Source organism: Sturnira hondurensis, unplaced genomic scaffold, assembly GCF_014824575.4.
Source record: "Sturnira hondurensis isolate 20B ecotype Veracruz unplaced genomic scaffold, ASM1482457v3 Scaffold0013537, whole genome shotgun sequence".
In the NCBI taxonomy this organism is placed as follows: Eukaryota; Metazoa; Chordata; class Mammalia; order Chiroptera; family Phyllostomidae; genus Sturnira; species Sturnira hondurensis.
The window spans coordinates 1,309,701-1,333,415 of NW_028086168.1; the positions used below are offsets into that span (position 1 = coordinate 1,309,701).

The following is a 23,715-nucleotide window of genomic DNA, read 5'->3' on the forward strand; positions in this document are numbered from 1 at the left end:
TCATGCTAAGCATGCCCAAAGCTCACCAGATAAGAGAACCCTACATTTATAAAGCATTTTATTTCCTCTGCAAACAAGAAAAACTTATCCCGAACACAAAATCTAGGAATAGACTTGGCATGTTTTCCAAATGGAAAATATTTCTTGTGTCACCAGAAATTATTTTCCCACAGCTTGTGCTATATCAAAATATTGAAGTTGACTGCAAATATCCTATTTTTTAAAGTTGGTATGGGCTAGAAACAATTTTTGTAGCAAAGGAAATATAAAAACCTCCTGCTATTTAAACCCTCCCAAAGATTCTCAACCTGAAAATGTCATTATAGGTAAGATAGAGTAGAAAAAAAAAAGACTGAGAAATGTGATTAAAATTTTAGTCATCAAATTGATGCACAATTTTTGTTTATAAAGCCAGCACTTGTTTGTTTAAGTAATTACATCTCATCAAAGCAGTAAAAAAATTCCCTCAAATTTCTCCTTTGCTACATTTTACTGGTGAGTTCTATAAAATAATCCCATGTTTAAATCTTGTTATAAATCTTTTATAAATGGTAAGAGGAGGTACTCGTCTGAAGGATTTTAGTGATTTTTAAAGTTAAAAATGTAGGGATTTAAGTTTTAAAATTCCTCTTGCAGACAGTAATGAATTAAATGTCTTCTAATCTTCGTTTCATCTTCAGTTTTCCCAGATCTGCTCAAATCAATCCCCGTGAGCATCCACGTCAACGTCATCCTCTTCTCTCTGATCCTGGTCGTCCTGACGATGGTGGGCACGGCCTTCTTCATGTACAACGCTTTCGGCAAGCCTTTCGAGACTCTATATGGTCCACTAGGGTTGTACCTTCTGAGCTTCATTTCAGGTAACAATGAAATTCTACCGAAGGCAAATGTGTTTTTCAATGTCAAATACAGGTATACTCAAATAACATAGAGTTACAGTATATATCCATAAATGTTCATAGTAGCATTATACATGATAGCTAAAAGTAGAAAAAATTATCCAACAGTAGAGATTTCAATAAGCCTGTTATAGTAGTCTGTATGAATAAATGTGATGGTGATATTAAATTATATGTTTGAATAAGAGGTGATCAAAAGGATAAACGCTTGTATCAAAAGTTAAGTGCAAAAAACAATATAAAAATTTTATAAACATGGAACTAATTTGATTTGCATATGTAGAGAGAATATATCTAAGTTATATTGAACATATGCTCTCTCTGTATAGCCTCCATATATGTTACATAAATACATATATAGATAAAGATATATAGAGACAGACAATTCTGTTGGCAGTAGTTACCTCTGATTATAGGTGGTTTTCATACTTTTTAATATTTACAAATGTTCAATAATGTGCATTTATGTATACATAATCAGAAAAATAAATCAAAGTCATCACCAAAAGCAAAGGACCGGTGTTCCACCCACGTGCAAGTTGCCATATTCAGTCCTGCAGGCACCTGGTGCAGCCCAGTGGTGGGTGCAGCTGGACAAGGATACATTCTGAACCCAGAAACTAATTTGTTGATAAACACGTGCTACTCATAAACCAGGACAATGAAAAGAATATAAAAGCCAGTCAAGGCCACAGGGTGCTTAGGATATATTTACCAGAAAGGAAAACATTACAAAATAATTTATGTCTCTGATTTCATCCCACTCCAAAGTTGCAAAAAGACAATACTTTGTCACAGTCCCAGGAAGCAAGTAGCTTTATTAATAATTTCTTGGAGAGGTGTGAGAGAGATATCGCTCACCAGCAAAGAGTGTACTGAAAATCCCTGTTCCCCTGTTTCATTCTCCTCTGAAGTTGTCCTGTGACTGTCACCAGCCCCCAGGCCCCTTCTCTCTCTTCATCACTCCCTCCCCTCTGCATAATTCAAGTCCAGCCACAGACTGCGTAGCTCCCTCTCCATGAAACAAAGCCTGGCCATTAGCAGGCATTTGAGCCTCTGGCCATTACTGCTTGCACTCACTTCTTCTGGTCTTATCTCACCATCATCTTAATAATCAAATGATACACCCTATCAAAGTAGTTCTCTCTCCAGTGGAGGATCTACTAGTATTTTTTCCAGATCTTTCACAAGCAAATAATACCATTTTCAAACTGTGTGGAGGTGATTAACCCTATGAGGGCAGAGTCTAAGTCCTTCTCATCTTTTTGTCTCCAGCAAAAGCATACAGCATGAGGCTCTGCACACAGTAAACCATCAGTATGTACTGCGGACTTCAAAAAGCAAGCCCAAAAGATGTTGACTTGGCCACTTAGTACAGGTTAGAGAAGTCAGAAATCAAATGATTTGGAATTAGCAGAGCAGGCCCATAGGGGTGGTGGGGCATGGGCCGGGGAGAGAGGGGCTGGAAGCTCTTAAAGGGAAGATCATCAAAGGAAGCCCAGGGCTTTGCGATCAGGGCAGGGGAGCAGAGCGCATGTACAGGGTGTGGATGGACAGGCCTGGATAGTGATTCAGTCTCATGGTCCAGGTCAGAAGCGGGTGTTGCCACTGCTTCCCTCCACCCGACACACCAAACCGAGCTGGGTGGTATGCTGTTTTAGTGAAGGCCATTGAATCAACCAAGTCAGGGCATACAGAGTTACAGTGGTTCTTAAAGTGGGGTCCCAAAGACCAGCAGATCTGCACCCCTGTGAACTTCACAGAAAAGCAAATTCTCATGCCCAATCCCAAACCTAGTGAACCAGAAACTCTGAGGCCAGGGCCTGGCAGTCTGTGCTTTAAGAAGCCCTCCAGGTGATTCTGATGCGAGTTCAAATCTGAGAACCAGAGTCAGTGCGAATTGATTAAACAGGTGTTAGAGAACAAAAAAAAAAAAAAATGAAAAGGAGACCCTGAGATAACTCAGAAACCGTAGTTCAGAAAGCAGCTACCATCCCCACGGCACAGAGAACCAAGGAGAGTCTGGAGTTAGCAGAACCCAGAAGCTCAAGGAAAGACCCAGGGCACTGGGGCTCAGACCACTGAAGAGAACACAGTCACAGGACTCCACGAGGTGGCTGTGTGAGTGTGGGGAGGTTTGGGAAGCTCCCACCTGAGTGCCAGGAGTGGTGTCCCCGCCCCTGCTCTCCATTAGCAGAGCCTTACGGGGAGCAGCTGATGAGGCAGGACTGGAGTCTGGGGAGTCCTAACCCAGCACCACAAAGCAGAGAAAAGAAGAGCTGGTCAGCAGCCAAGATACAACAGCTTATTAAATGGCACAGCCATCTCATGCTAGCTTCTGAATAAAATTCAGAGCAACAGCCCATTTGGAAGACAAATTATTTGGCAGTCTAACGGACAACAAAACTAACAGTATGTGAAAAGCAAGATGACTCAGAGAATGCAGAATTTAATCCAAGTCCCAGATCTTATCTTGGCCTTTGGCCAAGTCTAATGCAAAGAAAATGTGAGCACAGAATATATGTAGGAACACACAGACCCTGTGCTTACGCTATATCTTATCTTTGGACTAGTTGCAGAAGCAGGTGTTCGACAGCATTTTGTGGATGAGGGAAGGAAGAGAGCAAGAGAAATGAAAAGAAGGAGCCAGTTCCAATCTGTGTCTTGCAGAGGATAAAGGCCTAGTGTTTCTAGAACCTCTTGTTTTCTTATTTGAAGCCCCAGATTCTTATTTTTAAATACCAAAATTTTCAATAACTTTTTTTGAAAAAAAAATGTATTTTAATTGTTGTTCAACTATAGTTTTCTGTCTTTGACTCCCATTCCATTCCACCCCTGCAGGGCTCCCCGCCTCCCTTTCATTTCTACCTCAATAGCTTCTAAAAATATATTCGAGGGTCACATGGACTCAATTTGTGACATTTGGGGATGAACAGTCACTTGAATCACGGACTCCCTCACTCCCCCTCAACCTACCGACAGTACCCAGAAGCCCTTGGAGGTTTGGGAAGGTCTATCTAAAGCTGTAATATTCATGGAGACCCCCAGCTCTAACTCCTGATGTGGAAAGGTGGGGATTTTACAGCCCTTATCTCAAACCCTCTGAATGTGAGCCAATAAATTTCACAGTCAGAGGCTAGAGCCTCTGTTAAGAGGTCCTTTGGTTCCAGTGGGAGCCATTTCACTAGACACCCCTCAGGGGGCAGCTCTTTTCCTCCTTCTGCCCAGGTGGCCTCCCTCAAAGTCAGCAGAGAAAAACACCTTCTTCCTTGGTCTCCTTTCCCTTCCCCTACTTCTCCTGTGGTGATATCCTTTCCCTGTGCTGATATCATTGCAAGTCCATTTCTCCAGCTGTCTCGTCCTGAGGCATGAAGGCAGAGAGAAGGGAAATGGAGAGAGGTCCTGCTGTCTAGCCAGGACCTTCCATACTCCCCGAAGTAACAATGCTATGCTCACCTCTGCACATTTCCTCATGTGGTGCATGCAAGACCCTGGACATAGAAAGGAAGGGAGCAACACTTTATATCAGGCCACCAATGGTTTCAGTCCCCACAGCTTGCTCACACTATCGCCCTCCTGGACCAGGAGTGCCTTCCACTTCTCATGGCCTCCAGTTTGGCACATTGTATTCTCCAACTTACTTAGTGTAACATTTCTGACCTCTCTCATTGTTCCATGGAACCCATGCAAGTCAGTTCTGCTCTCTTATCCCATCAATTGTAAACTGAGTCTGAGAAATCATTCCCCTCTTTGGGATTTTAGTAACATCTTAATAGGCCCCCACAGTTATTTTGGACAGTGATTCTGTTCCTGGACTGTACATCAGAGTCACCTGAAGAGTTTTCAAAAATACTGATGCCAAGTCCCACACCACACTACTTTAATTGCAGTCTTTGCAGGTGGAAGCTGGGCATTGGTATTTTTTTAAGGTCTCTTAGTAATTCCAATGTGTGATGAGTGTTGGGAACCACTGGTACAGGCGCATACATTTCGTTTACTACACAAACTCTGAGTGAGTGCTCACTGAGTGCCACTGTAATAGGCACCGTGATATCACAGTGAACCAGGCACACAGTCTTGCCTTCGTCAAGCCTACAATGCTATGGGACAGTCAAACAAAAGTGTATGCAGGTAATTAAAGATCACAGTAATTACAATCATTGTGATAAACAGGCTGCTATGACAGAACATGGAGGGGGAAAGGAGAAGGGCTTCGATGTGTCGGTCAGTGACGGGTACTCTGAGTAGCTGAGTTCTAAGGTACAGAGGAGCTGAGGACTATCAGAGAACTTCCCAGGGAGAGGAGAAGACATGGGGACTCTGGGGAAAGAGCTTGCCTTGTGTAGGAGCTGAAGGTAGGCCCATGTGGCCAGGAAGTAGGCAGGGATGGGAAAGTGGAAAAGAAATCAGATTGGAGAGGTCAGTTGACACCAGTTAAGGTTGGATCTCTACAACCATGGTGAGTCTTTTAGAATTGCTTCTACCTGCAACGAGAAGCTTGTGAAAGACTTTAAGATGTCACATAACTGATTTACCTTCTAAGAAACATCTGGGGAAAGACTGGGCTATTGCACTGGAGATGGAGAAGGATGACGAGATTCTAAAAACATTTTGAAAGTAGATCCAAGGCATTGTGTAGGTAGCTTAAGCAATTAGTAGACAGTGGTGACATTAACCTGGATAAATAAGATAGGACAGGAACAGACTGAGAGTTCAGGGCAATAAAGAAGCGGGGAGAGGAGCTCAGCGCTAGAAACCAGGTGTTGTATTGGGAGCATGCCAAGTTTGAGATCCTGTGAGGTGCGCAAGTGGACATGTCAAGTAGACGGTCAGATATATGAGTCTGGAGCTCAGAGAAGAGGTCTAGATTAAAAATGTAAATTTGGGAGTTGCCAGGATATAGATATTATTTAAAGCAGTGACAATAGATGAGATCATTTAGGGAGAGAATGGAGTCAGAAGAAAATTGGCCCAGCACCAATCCCGGAAGAACATTATCAGTTAGTTTCGGGTTGAGGAGGAGAAGAAGCCAGCACAGGACACTGAAAAGGAGCATCCAGAGGTGGAGGGAAAAAACCAGGAGGCCACAGTGTCCCAGAGGCAGCAGGAGGGGATGTTTCAAAAGTATTTGTCAAAAGCGAGCTTTGTGAAAGAGTCAAAAGGAGAGTAAATGGGAGGGAAGGAAAAGTGGCAGGAGAAGGCAAAATGAGGGGGAAGGGTGAAAAATACTTCCCTTGAGGTTTAGAACACAGTAGAGGAAAGGGAGAGATCTGTATAAATTAAGGAGGTGAAGAAAGAGAGGAAGCCAAAAAGAGGACCGAGGACAGAAGCATCTGGACCCATAGTTTCACAATGGAGCGTTGATGTATGAGGATATGCCTTTGTGTGTTCCATTCTAGAAGTTTGCACTTGGTGGATGAGTCCCATATCTGCATGTAAAAGAGAGCAGTCTAGGTAGAAGACTCGCAATGAATTAATGATAGAACATCTTAGGTAGTTCAGCGAATAATTTCTGAGGCTTATATGAAATGTATTGGCTTAAGCAAGCCTTTTGGAGATGACGAAAAACTCCAAAATGTGGGCTTATTGCCAACTGCATTTATTATGTTTTCTTGTACATAGGGCACCATGTTACAAGTTATACCAAGCAAGGTAAACAAATAAAATGAGTGTCTTTCTCTAAAAGGGGCATGCTACTTTATGGGTCTAATTAATTATGGAAATTACAGCTGTGGCAGGGAACATAAAAAAGCACAGTCATATATGAAACATGAAGACTGGAAAATAAGGAGCAGGACAAAAATAAAAGAATGCTGACATCATATATCAGTTTTAGTATCACTAATGTCCTGTCCTCTGTAATATGTCCAAGACTCATTATTCTGCAACTCTCTGCATCTTGTTTTACTTCAATCCTTGTGGAAGGGCTGTTTTTAGAGTCTGAGAAAGACATACAGGGTGTCCCAGCATCAAAGCCATGGAGCCTGAGGAAGAATAAGGATTGAGGTAGGAAAAATCAGCAATAAAAATATTCTACCAGTTTATTAGTGTAGACTTTAGAAAGGAGGCCACAGAAAGAAAAAGGAAGTTAGCCCACCCGATGGCAATGGGCAAGGAATTGTTTTGATATGCAGGCAGAGCTGAAGGGTCAGAAGTGTGGTGAGAGGTTTGCACTCCAGGCCACTCCTGTGGGAGGTGCAGTATAACACCTGTTGAGCTCACTCTGCAAAGGGCAGAGCCATGACCTTGTGCAAGGAGATGTTCAATCTTGTTCCATCATGATTGTGGAGAGACTCCTTACCTGCTCAGAATGTGCATGTATGTCTTCTCTTCTTCACTCAGAGTCAAAGCCCAAGTCCTTGCTACAACCTCCAAAGCACCACTTGATGTACCTACCCCAGAAACACGCACACACACACACACACACACACACACACAGCTCACCTCCTATACCTCTCCGCCGGGCTTTCTTCCTCTCTCCAATGTCACCACCTGGTTCCTTTGCACTCACTGTTCCCTCAGCCTAAAATGCTCTTCTGCTCAAATTTGTGCATTCTCACTCCCTGGCTTCCTTCAAGGGGCTCTAAAATGTCATCTTTTCTCTGGGGCCTTCCCAAGCCTTCCCCCTTCCCTGTTTTGTTTTATTCTCCTTAGTGCATATCACACTCCCATAAACTAAAGAATACACTTTACCTATCTTGTTATTGCCTCTCTCTCTATTGCCTCCAGCGTCAAGAAGCCATGAAGACAGGGATCTCCCTCTGGTTTGCTCAGCACTGTGCCCCCTGGTGCCCAGAGCAGTGTGTAGGCCCCCAGTAAATATTTAGGAGCAGCCCTGTGCATTCCCTGGTAAAAAATAGCATTCTCCCTTTCTGGAAATCAATTCAAATTAGAAAAAGACTGTGTTTTTAGACCATTTCTTCTTTGCACAAATCATCCTTTACACTAATATGACATTTGTGAAGCTTGAGTTAGCTGTGGCCTTGAACTTCAACTTTCCACTACAGAAGAGGAAGACAAAAGGCTGGACCCAACTGGTGTCACATCCATACCTACTCTTTGGACACATGTGACCAACTTGCTATCCATTATGACCTCCAAATCTCCTCTTAGGTACCAGTTTGTTTTGCTTGACCTCTGCCCCTTTTCTAGTCGGGAGCCACTGGTCTCTAAAAGCAGTGGACACTAGAACCACTTCCTTTCGGGAAACAAATCATTGCTAGTGATCTGACCTTCAATACCTGCTTTCTCGTGAGAAAAAAAGAAAATTAGTACTTACCCCTGCAAAGATGTGGCTTTCCTGCCCCCGACTTATTATCTCTCAAGGCTCCTTAAAGAAGGAGATTAGCAATTTTTCATTTGGGAGAGGAAAATGAAATACTTCTGTTTGTCATCTATAAGAGGGTTTAAAGATGACATGTTAGCTTTTGGGAAGTGTTGGCTATTACTTTCAATGGAATTGAAATTCTAATTTATTACTTTCCAAAATACAGTCTCACTGATAATGGGAGAATGTTCCATAGACTTTTACCTTTGAAGACACTTCTCTACCAAAATTCATGTGACCCTGGACTACCCCAGATCCTGGCAGGATGTTCCCATCCATAAAGGCTCAATCACTCTCAGGGGCCAGCCGGCAATAAAGAGGCAGTTTTCTTGTCAGCCATGACCTTTGTTCACTATACCATAAGGACTGTGGGAGAGAGGTGCCCAGTTCTCAGACAGCTGCTGGAGAGAGAGTCATGCGCATGCTGTGTCTAGCACATTACAAACGTGTGGTAATTGACTGATAATTTATGGTGTGACAGCCTTAGAACTCAGCAGTCCTATTCAGTCAGAAATTAACTCAGTAATCAAAGTCATTAAAAAGAAAAAAAACACTATAGTACCAGCCAGATGGTGGGGAAATCTAACACATGAAGGGAAAATGGCTGGTCTTTGAGTAAAACACTGGGCAGCAAAACCTGGGTCCTCTGCCTGTTTCTATTCCAAATTCTAGGTTTAGCAAGGTTTCAGGCTTTCCTGAGTCTAGCGTACTCTAACCTCTCTGTGAGCAGGGCCAGTGCTGGTCGGATGGACGGATATGTAGGGTGTCTGGCCAACAGCCCTGGCTGAGTTTGAGCTTTTAGTGCACACGGAAAACTGAGAAAAGGAAGAGGGAAGCATGTAGACCTGCTCTTAACATTTGTAAGGCCTTGGGCAAAAGTATGAATGAAAGCTCACATACCCTGTGTTTAAACATTTAAAAGTTAAAAGCTAATAAACCACTCACTGAGACATGTTCTACCCTCCTGCCTTAACAAATATCTCTCCACAGGATCTGGAAGGCCAGATTCAAATTTAGAATTCTCGAGCCCTGGGAATTCTCCACTTGAACGTGGTGATGGGAGTCGGGCTGGCCTCTGTCTGCCCTCTTTCCTTCCCACATCTGATTCCATTTATATTGTAACGGGCCTCCAGCATATGCATCGGAACACTCCCCTGCATATCTGTGCTCTGACCATGCCCCCAGACAGCTGTGCCTCGGATACCTTCAGGCATCAGGGCTATGTACCAGGCACACAGTCTGCCCCTGGGAGGACTGACCCAGGGAAGATGCCCATGTAGCCCTGGAAAGTGCTTTTCTCTGCATCTTCAAAAGAAAAGATACAAAGAAAACAGCATTGCAGCCTTTTTGTTGGATCTATGGGGAAGGAATTCCCTGGTCCCAGCAGTATTTCTAGAATGTGAGTGAGGGGTTCTAGATGGGCCTGTCCCATAAACTTCAGGAATTCCTTATTCCATGCAAGGGTGCTCTCCAGAAGAGAGAGAGAGAGAGAGCAGGACCCTTTGAGTGGGGGACCCTAAGCAGGAGCCCCTCTGCTGGAATCTAAGAGCTACACTAGAAATGTGCTAAGCCCTGTTCTCACCATCATTCACATCTCTTACAACCGTCCTCAGCATGTTCCTAGCGGACCATCAAAGGAAGCACTGCATAAGTACCTTTTGGTTCATAAGTCATAAATAGTTTCCTTGGCCTCATGTCTCTTTTAGAGCCAAAAGCAGAGAACAGCACAAATATTCTGAACTCACACTGAGTTGTTCCCCTTCACCTCTCTGAGCAGGGCTGGCAGAGACTCAGGCTGGGCTTCTATGACCTGACTTAGAAATGGTAAAGTTGACCACGTTGGCCAAGCCCAGAATCCAGAGCCAAATTTTGGACCATCCTCTCAACTACTGGACCATGTGTTCTTGTTTGAGAGCTTGTGATCTTAAAGTATTAGCTACAGCAAAAGGCTGTGAATTTAAGACACCCCAAGTACTTTTACTTTAGGAATTTGAAATGCAGTCTCACTAGGACGCTGTCTCCTTAACAAAGTAGTACCTTTAAAATATTTAACAACTTGAAAAGGAAACCAAGCTTGAATTTTCCTTTCAAGCACTAAGGAAATAGTGTTTCTCTTCTGTCTGGAATTTACCGTCTCAGACAAAGAAGGCTCTTCTGGTAAAAGCAATGGTCTTTTCTCCACCATTTTCAAATGAAAAGATACAGAGAAAACAGCATTGCAGCCTTTTTGTTGGATCTAACAATAAAGGAATAATACAGTTTTGCCAGCGGAAAGCTTTGGTGTTAAGCTCAGAATACAAAAATAGGCTGACAAATCTTACAGAGGAATATTCTCAACTTCTACTCCGAGGCTCGTGAGAAGTGAAATTTCAAGAAAATTATATCATTTGATTATTTTTTGGGGGGGAGGTGGATATTACGAGGATGATCAAGCTGATGGGACCAATCTTAGATGAAATTCTAATAAAGAAATGTGATTTCCCCTTTCCTGTTCACCCCCATCCCCCACCCCCCATGAGCCAGGCTGTACCTCCACCCCAACCCAAACCTGGCTTCCGGAAAGGGAATGGGGGGCGGGCATTGCTTGCTTTGCAGCTCCCACATCTGGAATGCCCTTCCCACACACTGTCCAGCTTCCCTTTGCTGGGCAAACTTTCCCTATGGCCATGTCTGAGGAACCTTCCGTGATGTTGCCCACCCTCTCCGTGACAGCCCTAGCCTGTAGCTCCCTTCCTCTCACACTCACTGCTGTTGCTTTAATCATTGTTTTATCTGTGTTCCCCACCTGATTTTGCACTCTGTTAGAGCAGAAACCATATGCATTTCCTTTAATGTTTAATTCTCCATCACTATTCCCATGCTTGGCATGTAATAAATCTAGCTAAATAAATGAATGAGCGAGTAAATCAATAGGAACTTAAGACGCTGTGTTGCTGCTCTCAGGGTAGTTGAATGAGCTATAATTAAAGAACCAAACTCACTTACCCCTCCCATGGAGTCATAAATGTAATGGGAGGCACAAGGCCCTGATACATTCTTTTGCGTTGCCTACCTGATATAGAGAGGGCTTTTTTGGTGTGGTGGGGTAAGAAATTATGGTAAAAACTTTTGAAAATAATACATAGAAAACAAAGGAATAGCTACCAACTGGTAAGCATTTATGCATGTCAATTCTAATGCCAAATGCTAATCATGTATTATCTCTGTTATACACATTTTATAGATAAGGAAATCAAGATTTGCTCATTTTAACTGCTTAACTTCACAGGTTATGAACTCAAATTGGTTTGATCTAAGTCAGAAAACCATCTAGCAAGTATCCTATTAACTGGCACCCCTTTGTGATGGCCTGGAATACACATTCCTCTGTGCTCCTGACCCTGGCCCCCCAGCCATCTGCTTCTGCCACTGTGCCACCCCCCACCTGGGGGTCCCCCATTCTTCATTCTCAGGGGGAGAGGTCCTATCAGATTGTTCTGGCACCAGGAGGTACGGATGCCACATCCTGCCAAGGTGGGCAGGTCTCATCCAGGTGGCAGTTGCACCAGTTAGGATTAGATTAGGCTACCAGTTAGTGATAGGTAAGAGAAAAATGAAAACAGTGGATTAAATAAAATAAATGTTTATTTTTCTCTCACACAAAAACCTAATCCAGGCAGAAGTCCAGGGTTAATCTAGTGGCTCCAGGCCTCTGGGATTCAGATTCCTGCTTTCTTGTCTGGTCACAGTACATGGCTTCCAGTTCTGAGACCACCTGTTCCAAAATGGGTTGCTGGAGCTTCAGCCAACGCTTCCCTAGTCAGTTACAGGAAGGAGGAAGGCCCTAATACATGCAACCTTAAGGAGACTTTCCTGCCCTTACATCCCAGCCACTCCCAGCCAAACAATGTAGTCTTTATTCAAGGCTCCATGCCCAAGTGAAAACCCTGAGCTCCGTTACAAACAAGGAGAACAGATAACTCTCTGCCTCAGCATCCTAACCATGACTCCTTTGGCTCAGGGGCTCCTCTGGGCAACTGCAGCCAGATGGGAGCAGCAGGAGTCATGTGACCCTCTGAAGGAAGCCCTAGCACCTTCCATGGGCAGCTGTGTGGCTGGCACTCATCCTTCATGACCTGTGAAGTATTTTGAGAAATTTGTTCAGAGAAATGTTGCTCTCTTGAAGCCACATCATAGCAGTGGCTGCTTTGTAGCCTGAAAGTTTGTGCTTTTAAGGTGCCCAGTGACTCAGCCTCCTCATCATGTACAGAAACGTCTCAGCCTTTGTAAGATCAGGGACCCCCAGGGGTCATCCCACTCAGAGTCATCATCCAGGTACCACCCCCCATTGGGTAGGAAATCAGACTCATGACTGCTAATTTGAAATGATATACTTTTGCAGAAAAATGTGAATGAGGGTAAAAGGCTCTCTTTTGTTTGCACATCCACCCCCTTCCCTGTCTTTACAATCAGGAAGTACGTGTCCCAACGTGTTGTTTGTTCCTTCTGTTGCAGGCTCCTGTGGTTGTCTTGTCATGATTTTGTTTGCCTCTGAAGTGAAGATTCACCACCTCTCAGAAAAAATTGCAAATTATAAAGAAGGGACGTATGCCTACAGAACACAAACTGAAAAATACACCACCTCATTCTGGGTCGTTTTCATTTGCTTTTTTGTTCATTTTTTGAATGGGCTCCTCATACGACTTGCTGGATTTCAGTTCCCTTTTGTAAAATCGAAAGACACAGAGACGACGAATGTAGCTGCGGATCTAATGTACTGAAAGGCCAATGTCTCTGTGGTTTTCCAAGGCAGTGAGTGGGCTTGCTTTGGTCACTTGGATATGGTTCAGTTTGTCCATCCTTTTGAATGCCCCAATTAAAGCACCCAAACCCTTGGTGATAATGTTTACAAACTATGTACTAAGGACACAGGCTGGAAAGTAAAGGGGGCAGAGAGAAGGCTTTGGAAGGCTGTGTTGCCTGGGGGGCAATGGCTCCCCCCGGGGGTTTCAAGGCAGTCGACTGGAATAGACACGTTGTTGCTCCACACACGCATCCACAAGCACAATGCCTTTCCATCCCGGAGCCATCAGAAGGCACGGGGAATATATTTTAATACGAACAAATACCATTTCTGATCTACCCACATATGTGTTGCTACAGACACCAGAAAAGAGTACTCGAATAACTTTTTTAAATGATGGTGCATTAAATGAGCTTTTTAAAAAAAAAAACGTTTATTTAAAGCACAATCTTACTATCTATGCCTGCTGATTATAATTGACAAAACTCTAAATGTAAAAAAGAAGAAAAACAAAGCTAAGGGTACTTTCCCTTCTGTGCCTATGACCCCACTGCATTCACACAGTACATACAAGGGAGAGAACTGCGAGGCCCACTGAGGAATCATGAAAAATGAGTTTTCTTAGTGAACTCGATACAAAATGACCCATAGGGGCTGCTGCTTGCTACTTCAGTGTCTTGAGCACTAATTCCCAATTATGAAAAGTATATTACACTCTGGGATTATGATGGTAGCACTTCGTCCTCTTGGTTTCTGGTCTGGCGGTCGCAACAGCATGGCCCAGGTCAATTCCGCACCCCCCCCCCCCGAATTAGCCATGAAATTGATCTGTGTCTGACCAACTGAGCCCGAAACCAACCCTTCCTCTCTCCTCAACCTCCTGGCCTCAAAAAAGCACACAGGAAGAAGCAGAGAATGACAGAGAACACATCACCAGGCCCCTTGCCATTGTTGCTCAATACTTAGTGCTCATTCCAGGGTTTTGAAAGTGCTTGTTTAAAAAAAAAAAAAACAACTTTTTCCCTTTTGGAAAACTTGACAAGAAATGAAGACTATTTGCATGCCTGGGAAATGACTTACACTGGTGGTGATGGGCCCACAGGCTGACTTGACACCACACCCTCTGTTTCCAGATGCTAGTCCCTCTTCCTTCATTCAGGAAACACACCCAGAGAATTTCTAGAAGACCACAAGCCAGTCTAGTGATAAGGGAACCTTTGGTTCAGTGACGAGCTAGAGCCTGTAAGAAAGAACTCTTCAGCCAAAATGGTTAAATACATAGAATTGGTAGAATTGGTAAGCTAGGAGTGAGCAGGAAAGCAAGGACACCACCCTGTGAGTAACTGGCCTGAGATCCCTAGGGCCAAATTCCCCACAATTGCATTTGACACCTCTTTCTCTCTCTCTTTCTCTTCCTCAGAGGTTTAAAAAACTTCTAACACCAAGGTTTCTTCTTTAGAAAACAAGTCTCTGTTTGTTTTCTGTAAAAAGAGAAAACTTGGAGCCGCAGCTGAAAATTCAACGAGAACCTCGCAGGCTGACTAACAATGTTCCTTCGGGGGAGTAGAGGCTGGGCTGCCGGTTTCTACAAACTGTGCTGCAGACAAAAATAAAACGAGGTACAATCTGGCCCTCAGAGGAGTGCACGTAAGTTGTCTCCCTGTCTTCTCTCAGAGGAAACGTGTGGTCATTGGTGGCCTAAGGGTAGCCCTTAGAAGAAGGATGTGGCCGGGATCAAAGGCTGGGGAAGTACATTCATTGTGCTGTATGGGACCTCCCACCCAGGTGGCAGCTGGCATTCCCACATTCTCACAGGAACACAGGGTCCCCTGCGGGCTCCAGGGCCACAAACACAAGGCCACATTTGGGAGCTCGGTTCAGGTGGTCGGCAGACACCCTCAGCACCAAGAATATCAGCAATTACTATATGGTGGGAAAGAATGGCAAGAAGCTACGAAAGCCAGCTGAAGTCCTCTTGTGTAGACCCTACACTGAACTTGGCAAGACAAGGTCACTGGAATGGGAGGAATCTCCTGGACTAAACTATGCAGAGGACAGGCTACAATGAGAAAGAGGGGGGCACTTTACAGATGACAAAGTTCTTTTCCTCTGGTGGTCCCATCTACTTCTCTAAAACAGCCTCTCTCGAGTCAGTTTATAAGCTTTCAATATGGGATGTGGATGAGTTTGGCTGGGCTCACACATATTGCAACCCTAGGGCACATTCTTTTTCCTCCCTCTGCCCAGTTTCAGGGGGAGAGGCAGTGGGTGGAAAGAGGAGGGGTTTGCACTGGCCACATTAGCGAGCACCAGCTCCCAGCTTGCTGATAGAAGGGATATTGGTCCCAACCATTTGTCTATCAACACCTGAACAAGAACCAAGGGTGACTGGAGGGTATGTGGACAGCAGAAGAATTACCCCCTCTCTCAAATGTCCTCAATCTCTCCCCTTCCAGTGAGAGCCAGTGGAGGTAAAAATAGTGTGGTTGTTACAAAAATGCTGCTCCAATACCAGTCCCAGGCCACCTGCCCTAATTCCCTAACTGCCTGCTGACCCTGATCAGATACTCAGATACCCTGACCCTACTCAGACACTTGGAGTTCGTGCTATCCGTGCACTCAGCATTGGATCCCCACGGCAGTTGTTCACGACTCAGGGCAGATAAGCCCCTTCCTCCAAGTGATAACAGACAGAGCCCTGCTGACGGGCAGAAAGAATGACTGGGCAGGTCTGGGGTCCCGGATTCTGGGATGAAATTCCCCTTCAGGGAAAAGCCTTCTTGTTCATCAAAATGCTAATATAAACTCAATAAATTTAGATTTATAGAATTTGTGATTCTGCTGCCACCACCCACTTACGTAACGGGTCATACCTGTGGTGTCACAGCACAGAGGTCACTAGGCTATTTCTGAAGCCCAGAGGGGCCCAAAGCTGACTGGGTGACTCAAGTCAGAAATCTCCAGAGAATGTCCCTTGCAGGGCCTAAAGGACAGTATCCGACAGTATCAGGCAGTATCAGACCTGAGGGTGGGGTGGCAGGGAAGAACAGGTACGATGCTGTGTGAGCCACCTGATAATTAAAGGCAAGTGTCTTAAGGGATTGTGTTGCTTTGCTAGAACCCTGGTCTGAAGGATTTGGGCCTCTGAGAGTGGAGAGAACAAGCAGCAAGGCAATTGTCTCCTCAGTAGGCCAACGTCCACTGCTGCCGATGTGGGTCATGACTGATTCTGGAGGGAAGAGAGACACAGGCACTCCTAAAAGCCTCTGTTCTCTGCCTCCTCCAGTCTGACTGGTAAGGAGTGGGTGGCCTGGGCACCTCAAGCAATTCAAACCCATGCCCTCCCAGAAACACGTGATCTCAGTGCACATGAGCGGCTCACCTGTCCTGAAGTTTCCTCATCTCCTATTCTCCATGTCCTTAACCTGGGCAAAAAAGTGGATGTGTCTGACTCAACGGTATGCATTCTGGATGCCCCATGAATTTGCACTTCAATTGCTACCCTTCCATTTAACCAAGAACAATAAAGATTGCGTCTCAGCTTAGGTAAGGACACTGTCTGCTGGACATCCCAGGCCAGAGACCCCAGTCGAAGCTGGTGCATTCCCTTTCATTTGCTGCCATTTCAATGCTCTCTCCATGCTCCTTTGCTGGCACCCTTTCCTCACTGACTGACTCTCTGTGGTAGACAGTACTGCCTGTTCCCTATCGCATTTCCTTAGGTACAAGCTAAACTACATTTCTCAGCCTCCTTTGCAGATGGGTCTGTGTGGGTGAGTCCAGACTGGTAGGATGTAGGCCAAAGTGACTCACGCTACTTCCAAGCCCGGCCCTGGAGAATACCCCATGCTGCCCTTCAGTTTTATCTCCCCCTGGTTTTGCAGCCTGGGAGGTTGTGGGATCCCGAGGGCAAGGCTACGAAACAGAGACAGGCTTTGTGACCTGAACTGGAGTGTAACAAGAGTGATAAAGCAACTTTCTGTAAAGCTACTAAGTTTGGATGGTTATTTGTCACTGCATCTCAGCCTGCCATAGCCTAGCCAATAGGTGCTCTTCTCCGGGATAGCTCTCCTGTTTCATGCCAGTGAGGCACGGCTCTAGGTCTCTCTGGGTGTAGCCCGAGGCCGGTGCCCCCTCCACCAGCAACACTGTCTGCGCCACTGTCCTTGAAGCTGTGGCCCTCTGGTCACATGGCCCATTACCTGCTGAAATGAGGACCAGAGAGAGAATTTTTTTGCAAAATCTCTAAAGAGTAAATAAACACCTTTGCTTATGCTGGCATCCTTCACAGTTCTTTCCAAGTGGCAATTAATAAGCCCTTCTTCATTCATTCAGAAAGACTTTATGTTGCATTTGATCCACGATGGATCCAGCTGTGTGTAAGGCACAAAAGATTTGGGGGAGGAAATGTAAAAAAAGAGTAAAAGATTTTTTTCTGCTTGATCTTTGGTTAGGAGTAAAGAAGACTTTCTTTCGAGACGTTCCCTTCTTTGTTTTTTTCTTTTGAAAGTTCAGTTTATTATTAAAAGCAGAGTTTTCCAAGTTTCCCAATAAAAAGAACAAACTAATCAGATGAGATTCCTTTACTACATAAATCACCCCCAAAAATCAACAACTAGAGTCTCAATTTCCACAAAATGCTGTAAGAACTATGTACTTCATTTAAAAAATGCCAAGTAAAGTTTTGTAGTGTATCTGAAAGAGCCAGGAGGGAGGCTTCCATCACTGCGGGAGTTTGGAGGTGTTGCCTGAGGGGTGCTTGGTCAAGAAGCCACTCTCCCTTCCATACCCTACTCTCCTCACGCCCTCCCTCCTGCGGGGCTTTTCCACCGTTCTGGGTCAGGCAAGGCCTGAGCAAGTCCTGGAGCAGCACAAGGAATGTAGCAATAACTTAATAACTTTGTGTGGTGACAGATGGTTACTAGACTCACTGTGCTGATCACATTGTAAGGTATATACATGTCGAGCCACTGTGTCATACACCTGAAACTAATACAATATTGTATGTACTACAATTGTACTTTAATTTTTTTTCAAAAAGTCTTGGAGCCCAAAGCAGTATCCCTCCTGCAGGTTGGTTGACCGGCCACCTACTTCCTGCTGTCAGCTTGGGCTTCATGTGGTGGCAGTGAGGACACCCGGACACTGATTCAGTTTCTCCAGGGTTCTCTGGGACTGGAAAAAAATCAGGACTTGCTCCTGCAGAGATCCCAGGCTTCATCCAGGAGTACCTCTCTGCCCCTCCCACTCAGCCCTACTCTTAGGAATTTTCTTGCTAGTTTGGAGACAAAAAGCAAATGTGTTCAATGAGAGTGTATCTGACTCTGATTTACATCTAAACAAGTGACTATTGAATTTAACATCACTTTTTTAAGTTCACCCTAGTCACCGCTTCTCTCCAAAGTGTATGTGTAGCTGCCCGGGCAGGGCAGAGGTCCCCTGGTTACAAGGGAAGAAGTGGACGGAGCACAGTGGGCAGGAAAGCGCAGCATATGGGCCCGTGAAATAGTATCTCACCACACACGGTAGCACTAAACTGGACACTCTCTGCTTCAGCTTTTCTTAAAAACTTTTCAACAGACTTCGTAGCTGCCCCACCCACAAAATATACTTGTTATTTCCTTTTTAAAACACATAAATATATACAAATGTGAAATACATTTGTCATATCAGTTAACTCTCTAAAGGAAAGAAAAGCTTCTGTTTTACTTAATAACTTGGTCAGGATGCATTTCATATGAGAAACAAAACCCCACTTGAAACATCTTAAGCAAAAAGCAAGAGCGGAGGAAGAGACGGGGAGAGAGAAATCAGAACGGTGAAGCGCAGCCTACGAATCAACTCTCTTGGGTCAGGCACCCACCCCTACTGCACACAGCTAAGGTGAGGAGGGAGGGTAAGTCATGGCTGCAGGGATGGGCTGGATACAAAGGATTGGTGTGTGTGTGTGTGTGTGTGCCTGTGTGTGTAGCAGGGGAATCCTCACAGAAGATGTGAGTTTGGCAAGTAACCCTCAAAAAAGTAACCCTTCAGTACCAGTGCCTCTGTTTTGTACTAGGAATCTTTGGGCCTAAGTTCTAGCCTTATAATGACTGACCAAATTTCCTTCACAATTTCTAACCCATTTTATTTTTTGCTAAAATTAGTGAAAGAAAGACATTGAGATACATTAAGAGAAAGACGTGGAATCACAGCTTAGCTGTTCTGTGTGTATCTATCTCATTCACAAATAGCCCAATTGACTGAATAGTACTTTTCAGTCAATTTTTTTTCCAAAAAAAGGCTATCTAGATGATTTCCACTAAATAGGCAAAGAAATAAGTCTATTTTTAGACTTATTCATCTTATTCTAACATGACAAAATGTTTCCATCCTTTCTCTCATTCACATCACAGCACACCTATGGCCAAACCCGTAGGGATAAAAAGAGCCATGGAGCCCAATGGCCTAAGATTAGATTGCTCTGATCATGTTTACAAACACACATTTCTATGCAAGATGCTGACATCAAGTTTTCTTATCTCCCTTATGCCTTGCTTCCAGCTATCCTGTGAATCACATTAAGTTCTTTATCTCAGGAGACACATGCAAGATCAATAGCCACACCTTTACCATATTCCATGTCTGTGCTGCATTCAGCTTCAGGGACTGACTTACCATGGGCATTCTTGCCCCTAGTTACTGCCTGGAGAAGGGGTATGAACTCAGAAAGTCCCAGCCAGGGGATTTAAGGTGACAGCTCTCCCAGACTGATCTAAGGGGTGTTTGGCTTGCGATGCAGTCCTGCAGCACATACACGGAGTGTCTCGTTTTTGGAGGATTCTTAAAACAAATGTTTTTCCAGTCATAGTATTAGAATGTGTTGTTCTTCTCCCAAAGAACTGGTGTTTTTTTTGTTTGTTTCAGTGGGTGGTACCGTCACTCTACTTTAGTCACGGAAACACTTAAACCCACATCCGTGGCCCAGTCGCTGAGATGTCTAGGATTTTCAAGGTGCATGTTGTATCCTAGTAACTAGCTTTATTTCTGGGATGGTTTTGGGTTTTGATGCTTTCCAAAATTATAAAAACTCATCTTTCTATTTCTACTTCTATTTTATAATTTTATAATCTTCTTCTATTTTATAATCTTCTTCTGAATTGTATACTACTTCATAAATTGCTTTAGGTTTTTTAGAACAAGGTGGGATATAAATTTTACTAATCTAAGTCTTTCCATCATCCTAGGACTATAAGAGTGTCAATGTAAGAAATGTCCAAACCTATGGAGAATTTTTATAAGACTTTGTTTGAGTCACACTGATGACATACGCCAGGGAGCAAGATCTCGAGTGCTCCCAAGAACAACAGGTTTTTAGTTTCTTTTATGGTTATGAAGTTCAGGAGGGCATGCAAGGAAGACTGAAGAAAGCAAGACATGTATTGGATTATAGGATAGTTAACAAGACTATATGTTCTCTTGAGGGTTAATACCCCCTTTGGGAGCTATTACCTCTGTTATTTCAAAGGCGGGTTAATCTAGATGCACAAGAGCAATGGACAGCGCTTACTCAAACCTTTCATTAAAGAAGTTACAGGCCTGGGGTCTGTAACCTTGGTGGGTGGCCAGCCACCATGACCTGTCCAGTTAGAAATATATGATCAGATCACCCTGTGAGGTTCCTTTCCATAGAACCTTTTTTTCATTCACAGAGCATAAAGAGAGATATAAAAAAATATATAACCTGATCCTCGAAATGCTTTTGTTGTAAATCACTTCTCTTCTGTCCAGTGCTGAGTCCCCAGTCCCTAAAACAATGCCTGACATGTGCTAAGCATTCGATAAATGTTTGCTGCATGGCTATAGCCAATTTTCAATCCTTCTTTCTGTCCCAGAGACCTGACTGCTTCTGATCTTTCTGAAGTCCCTAAACTCTGTTCCCTTCCTAACATCTTGAGTGTGCCCTTCCCCCCAGTTTCCATCTCACCATTACCCTAATGGGGCTCTCACTCCCTCCTCTCAGAGGGGCTGGCTATTTTGAGACAGAAGCTCCATTGTGCTGCCATATCTTCCCAAGCCTTTGCCAGTAACTGCCCACAGTACTAAGAGAAAATGCTAATGCTGGTTCTAATGAGTGACTCAAATGACTTACAAGACATCGATTAAGCTTCAACCTTGCCCTACAGGAAAGAGACATACAGGGCATGGCCCCTGCTCTTAGAACTTAAATCAGCTTCCTAAAATCACAGAAACTATACTGCCACTAAAATGTAGATTGTTTTCTCAGTAAGTGAATTCAAGTTGAACCAGCTTGTGGGAGTGGGAAAGAGACTGGATTCAGGCCCGAACCCTGCCTCTCACCAGTTCTGTAATGCTGGGGCATCATCTAACTTTTCCCAGCTGTGTTTACTTATCTGCAACTCATCTAAATGCCCCCAGATTTCTGCAGTAGATGAACATAGATCACAATCATACTCTGTTTAATTTCCAAATTTTTATAACTCTAAATAGATGGCCCTCGGCCAAATTGAGAACCAAGGCATTGTTCCCATCCCTGCCCTCTTCCCCAGTCCCTCCCACTTCATTCTGGGAGTTTCTAAGTCCTGTTTCCTTAGGAACAAGCCTGTCCACACCAACACAGCTCACAGCTTACCTGGCTCTGAGGCTTCTGTGAGGAGGCTGATTTCCCAAGGCAGAGGGACTACTCCCTGGGAGATGCTCTGCAACCCTAAGGTTCCAGAATGCACTGAGGTCTACGACAGAGGGAGCAGGATGGAGAAGAGCCCCTGCCCAATGCTGTCACACTCTTGGCCATCTGTGCCCTCAACTAACCTTGTCTGTGTCTGGCTTGTCACGTATCTTCCAAGAAGGTTCAGAAACAGACCCACAGGCTGAGTGAGACACAAATGGCACATGCTTGCATTCTCTTCTATCACAAGTCCCTCTCCTTTCCTCTCCTCTCCTCTCCTCTCCTCTCCTCTCCTCTCCTCTCCTCTCCTCTCCTCTCCTCTCCTCTCCTCTCCTCTCCAGGTCCCCAGATACAGAATTTCCTTCTCCAACACAAAAGGAGCAACCTCATGCTTATCTGCTCTTGTCAATATCTTATTAATGTATCCAGAAAGTTCTGGGATCAAATCCACAGCTGGATTATCCACTACGTGGAAAATGATCCATCCGAAAGATCTCTACAACCCATCATGGCTAAAACAGCCTATGAACAAAAATCTAGCACTCCCTCAAGAGCGCCGTCCCCCCAGGCGGCACAGAGCACCACTGGGAGCATTGACTTCGGACATACAGCATAAGCAGAGGCTGCTGGGGCCTGTCATCAACTGGCGGCCCCATACCACACACATTTGGGGGTCTGTTCTGCACAGGACCTGCCAGGCACAACAAGGAGACGAGGAATTGGACAGTCAGCATTTTTAGCCCTTGGTATTCCTTACTCATCTAATATTTGAGGTTCTTTCCCTTTTTTCATCTTCCTTTGTATTAGTCCTACTTTCCATTTTTCTTTAAGCAGTGAAAGGTTACATCACATTTTTTAAATGGCTCACTTTAGAAATTGAGAGTTTCTGTGCAGGAAAACTTGGGGGCTTTCCAAATCTGCTCCGTGCTCAGAAACTTCAAAGCTCTACCTTCAGCACCTAGTGAATTGCAAATCCTCCAGAGTCCAAGCCCAATTAATCACTGCCTCCAGCTGAGGTATCATCCCAGCGCTGTTAAAGGCAGGGAGGACATTGTTGGTGTAGCAAGCTGACAGAACCGGAGGAAAGCATATGCAAGGCTGATTTAGATTTAACCCGACAGGCTGGCCAGGGAGAGGTGCTCAGTGTCTTGGGGAGGCTGCACAGCGGAGGCAGCACAGGTCCTGGGGAGAGGCCTGTGTGCTGGGAGTTTCTCCAGCAGGTCATAGAAGGGAAATGGCAAAGCTAGGTTCCCGTGACAGAAGAACACCATGCTGGGGCCTGTTGAGGGATAGGAACAGTCAAATCCACCAACAAGGAGGTTTTACAGAAATTCACCCAGGAGACAAAGTGAGTCTGACTCGGGGAGGGGAGGGATGCAGAACTATCTATGAAGCAAAATACTCATAATTTGGTCATTGATCAAATGTGTAAAGTGAGGAGTAGCTGTCTTTGCTGTATTCAGACTTGAATTCAGTTCTATACTGAAGTCTCTCTCCCCCACTGTAACTGTTCGCATAAAATCTCCCTTGTCATTTTTAAAAAGTCTCTGGTGAGAACTTTTTCTTTCACGCCACAGAAAAGCCACCTAAATGCTATGAAGTGAGTGAAGAGTGGGAAGACAGAATGTGGGACTAGAGGTCTAGAGGTGGGACCCACAGCAGGAGGTCTAACTGCTTGGGAGGTGTTACGGAACAAGGAGAAATAGCCAGGTAACTATGAGAAGCCGGGGCTTCTGTCTCCAAATCCAGAACAGCTCAGCACACCTGTGACGGCACAGCGTATGGTATGGGTCTGTGCGATCGTGAAATCCACACAAGCAAATGAGGTAGCCACCTCCACAGTACAATGTTAAGTGGAGTTGCAGAGGGTTGAAACCTCTTCCCTTTGCCCAGAAAGTTCACCTCCTCATCGCTTTTCTGATACATAAAATTGTTTTATTAGGAAAAAAATGTTTTATTATGTAATTAAGAATTAAGGCTTACAGGGTCACTCTGGAGGTACGTACCTGTAAATTCACATATTTTTTACAATGTCAAT

At 44.5% G+C, this 23,715-nt stretch overlaps 1 protein-coding gene across 1 annotated transcript in view; it reads left to right on the forward strand.

Moving 5' to 3' along the window:
* The window catches only part of CLRN1 (clarin 1), a 41,931-nt gene extending 28,832 nt beyond the window's left edge, over window positions 1–13,099 (forward strand). Inside the window, exons 2-3 of the mRNA XM_037061814.1 lie at window positions 681–860; window positions 12,721–13,099. Of these exons, the coding sequence (XP_036917709.1) occupies window positions 681–860; window positions 12,721–12,986 (446 nt within the window). The 3' untranslated portion in view covers window positions 12,987–13,099. The remainder of the gene's footprint in view (window positions 1–680; window positions 861–12,720) is intronic.
* The last annotated feature ends 10,616 nt before the right edge of the window (window positions 13,100–23,715 follow it).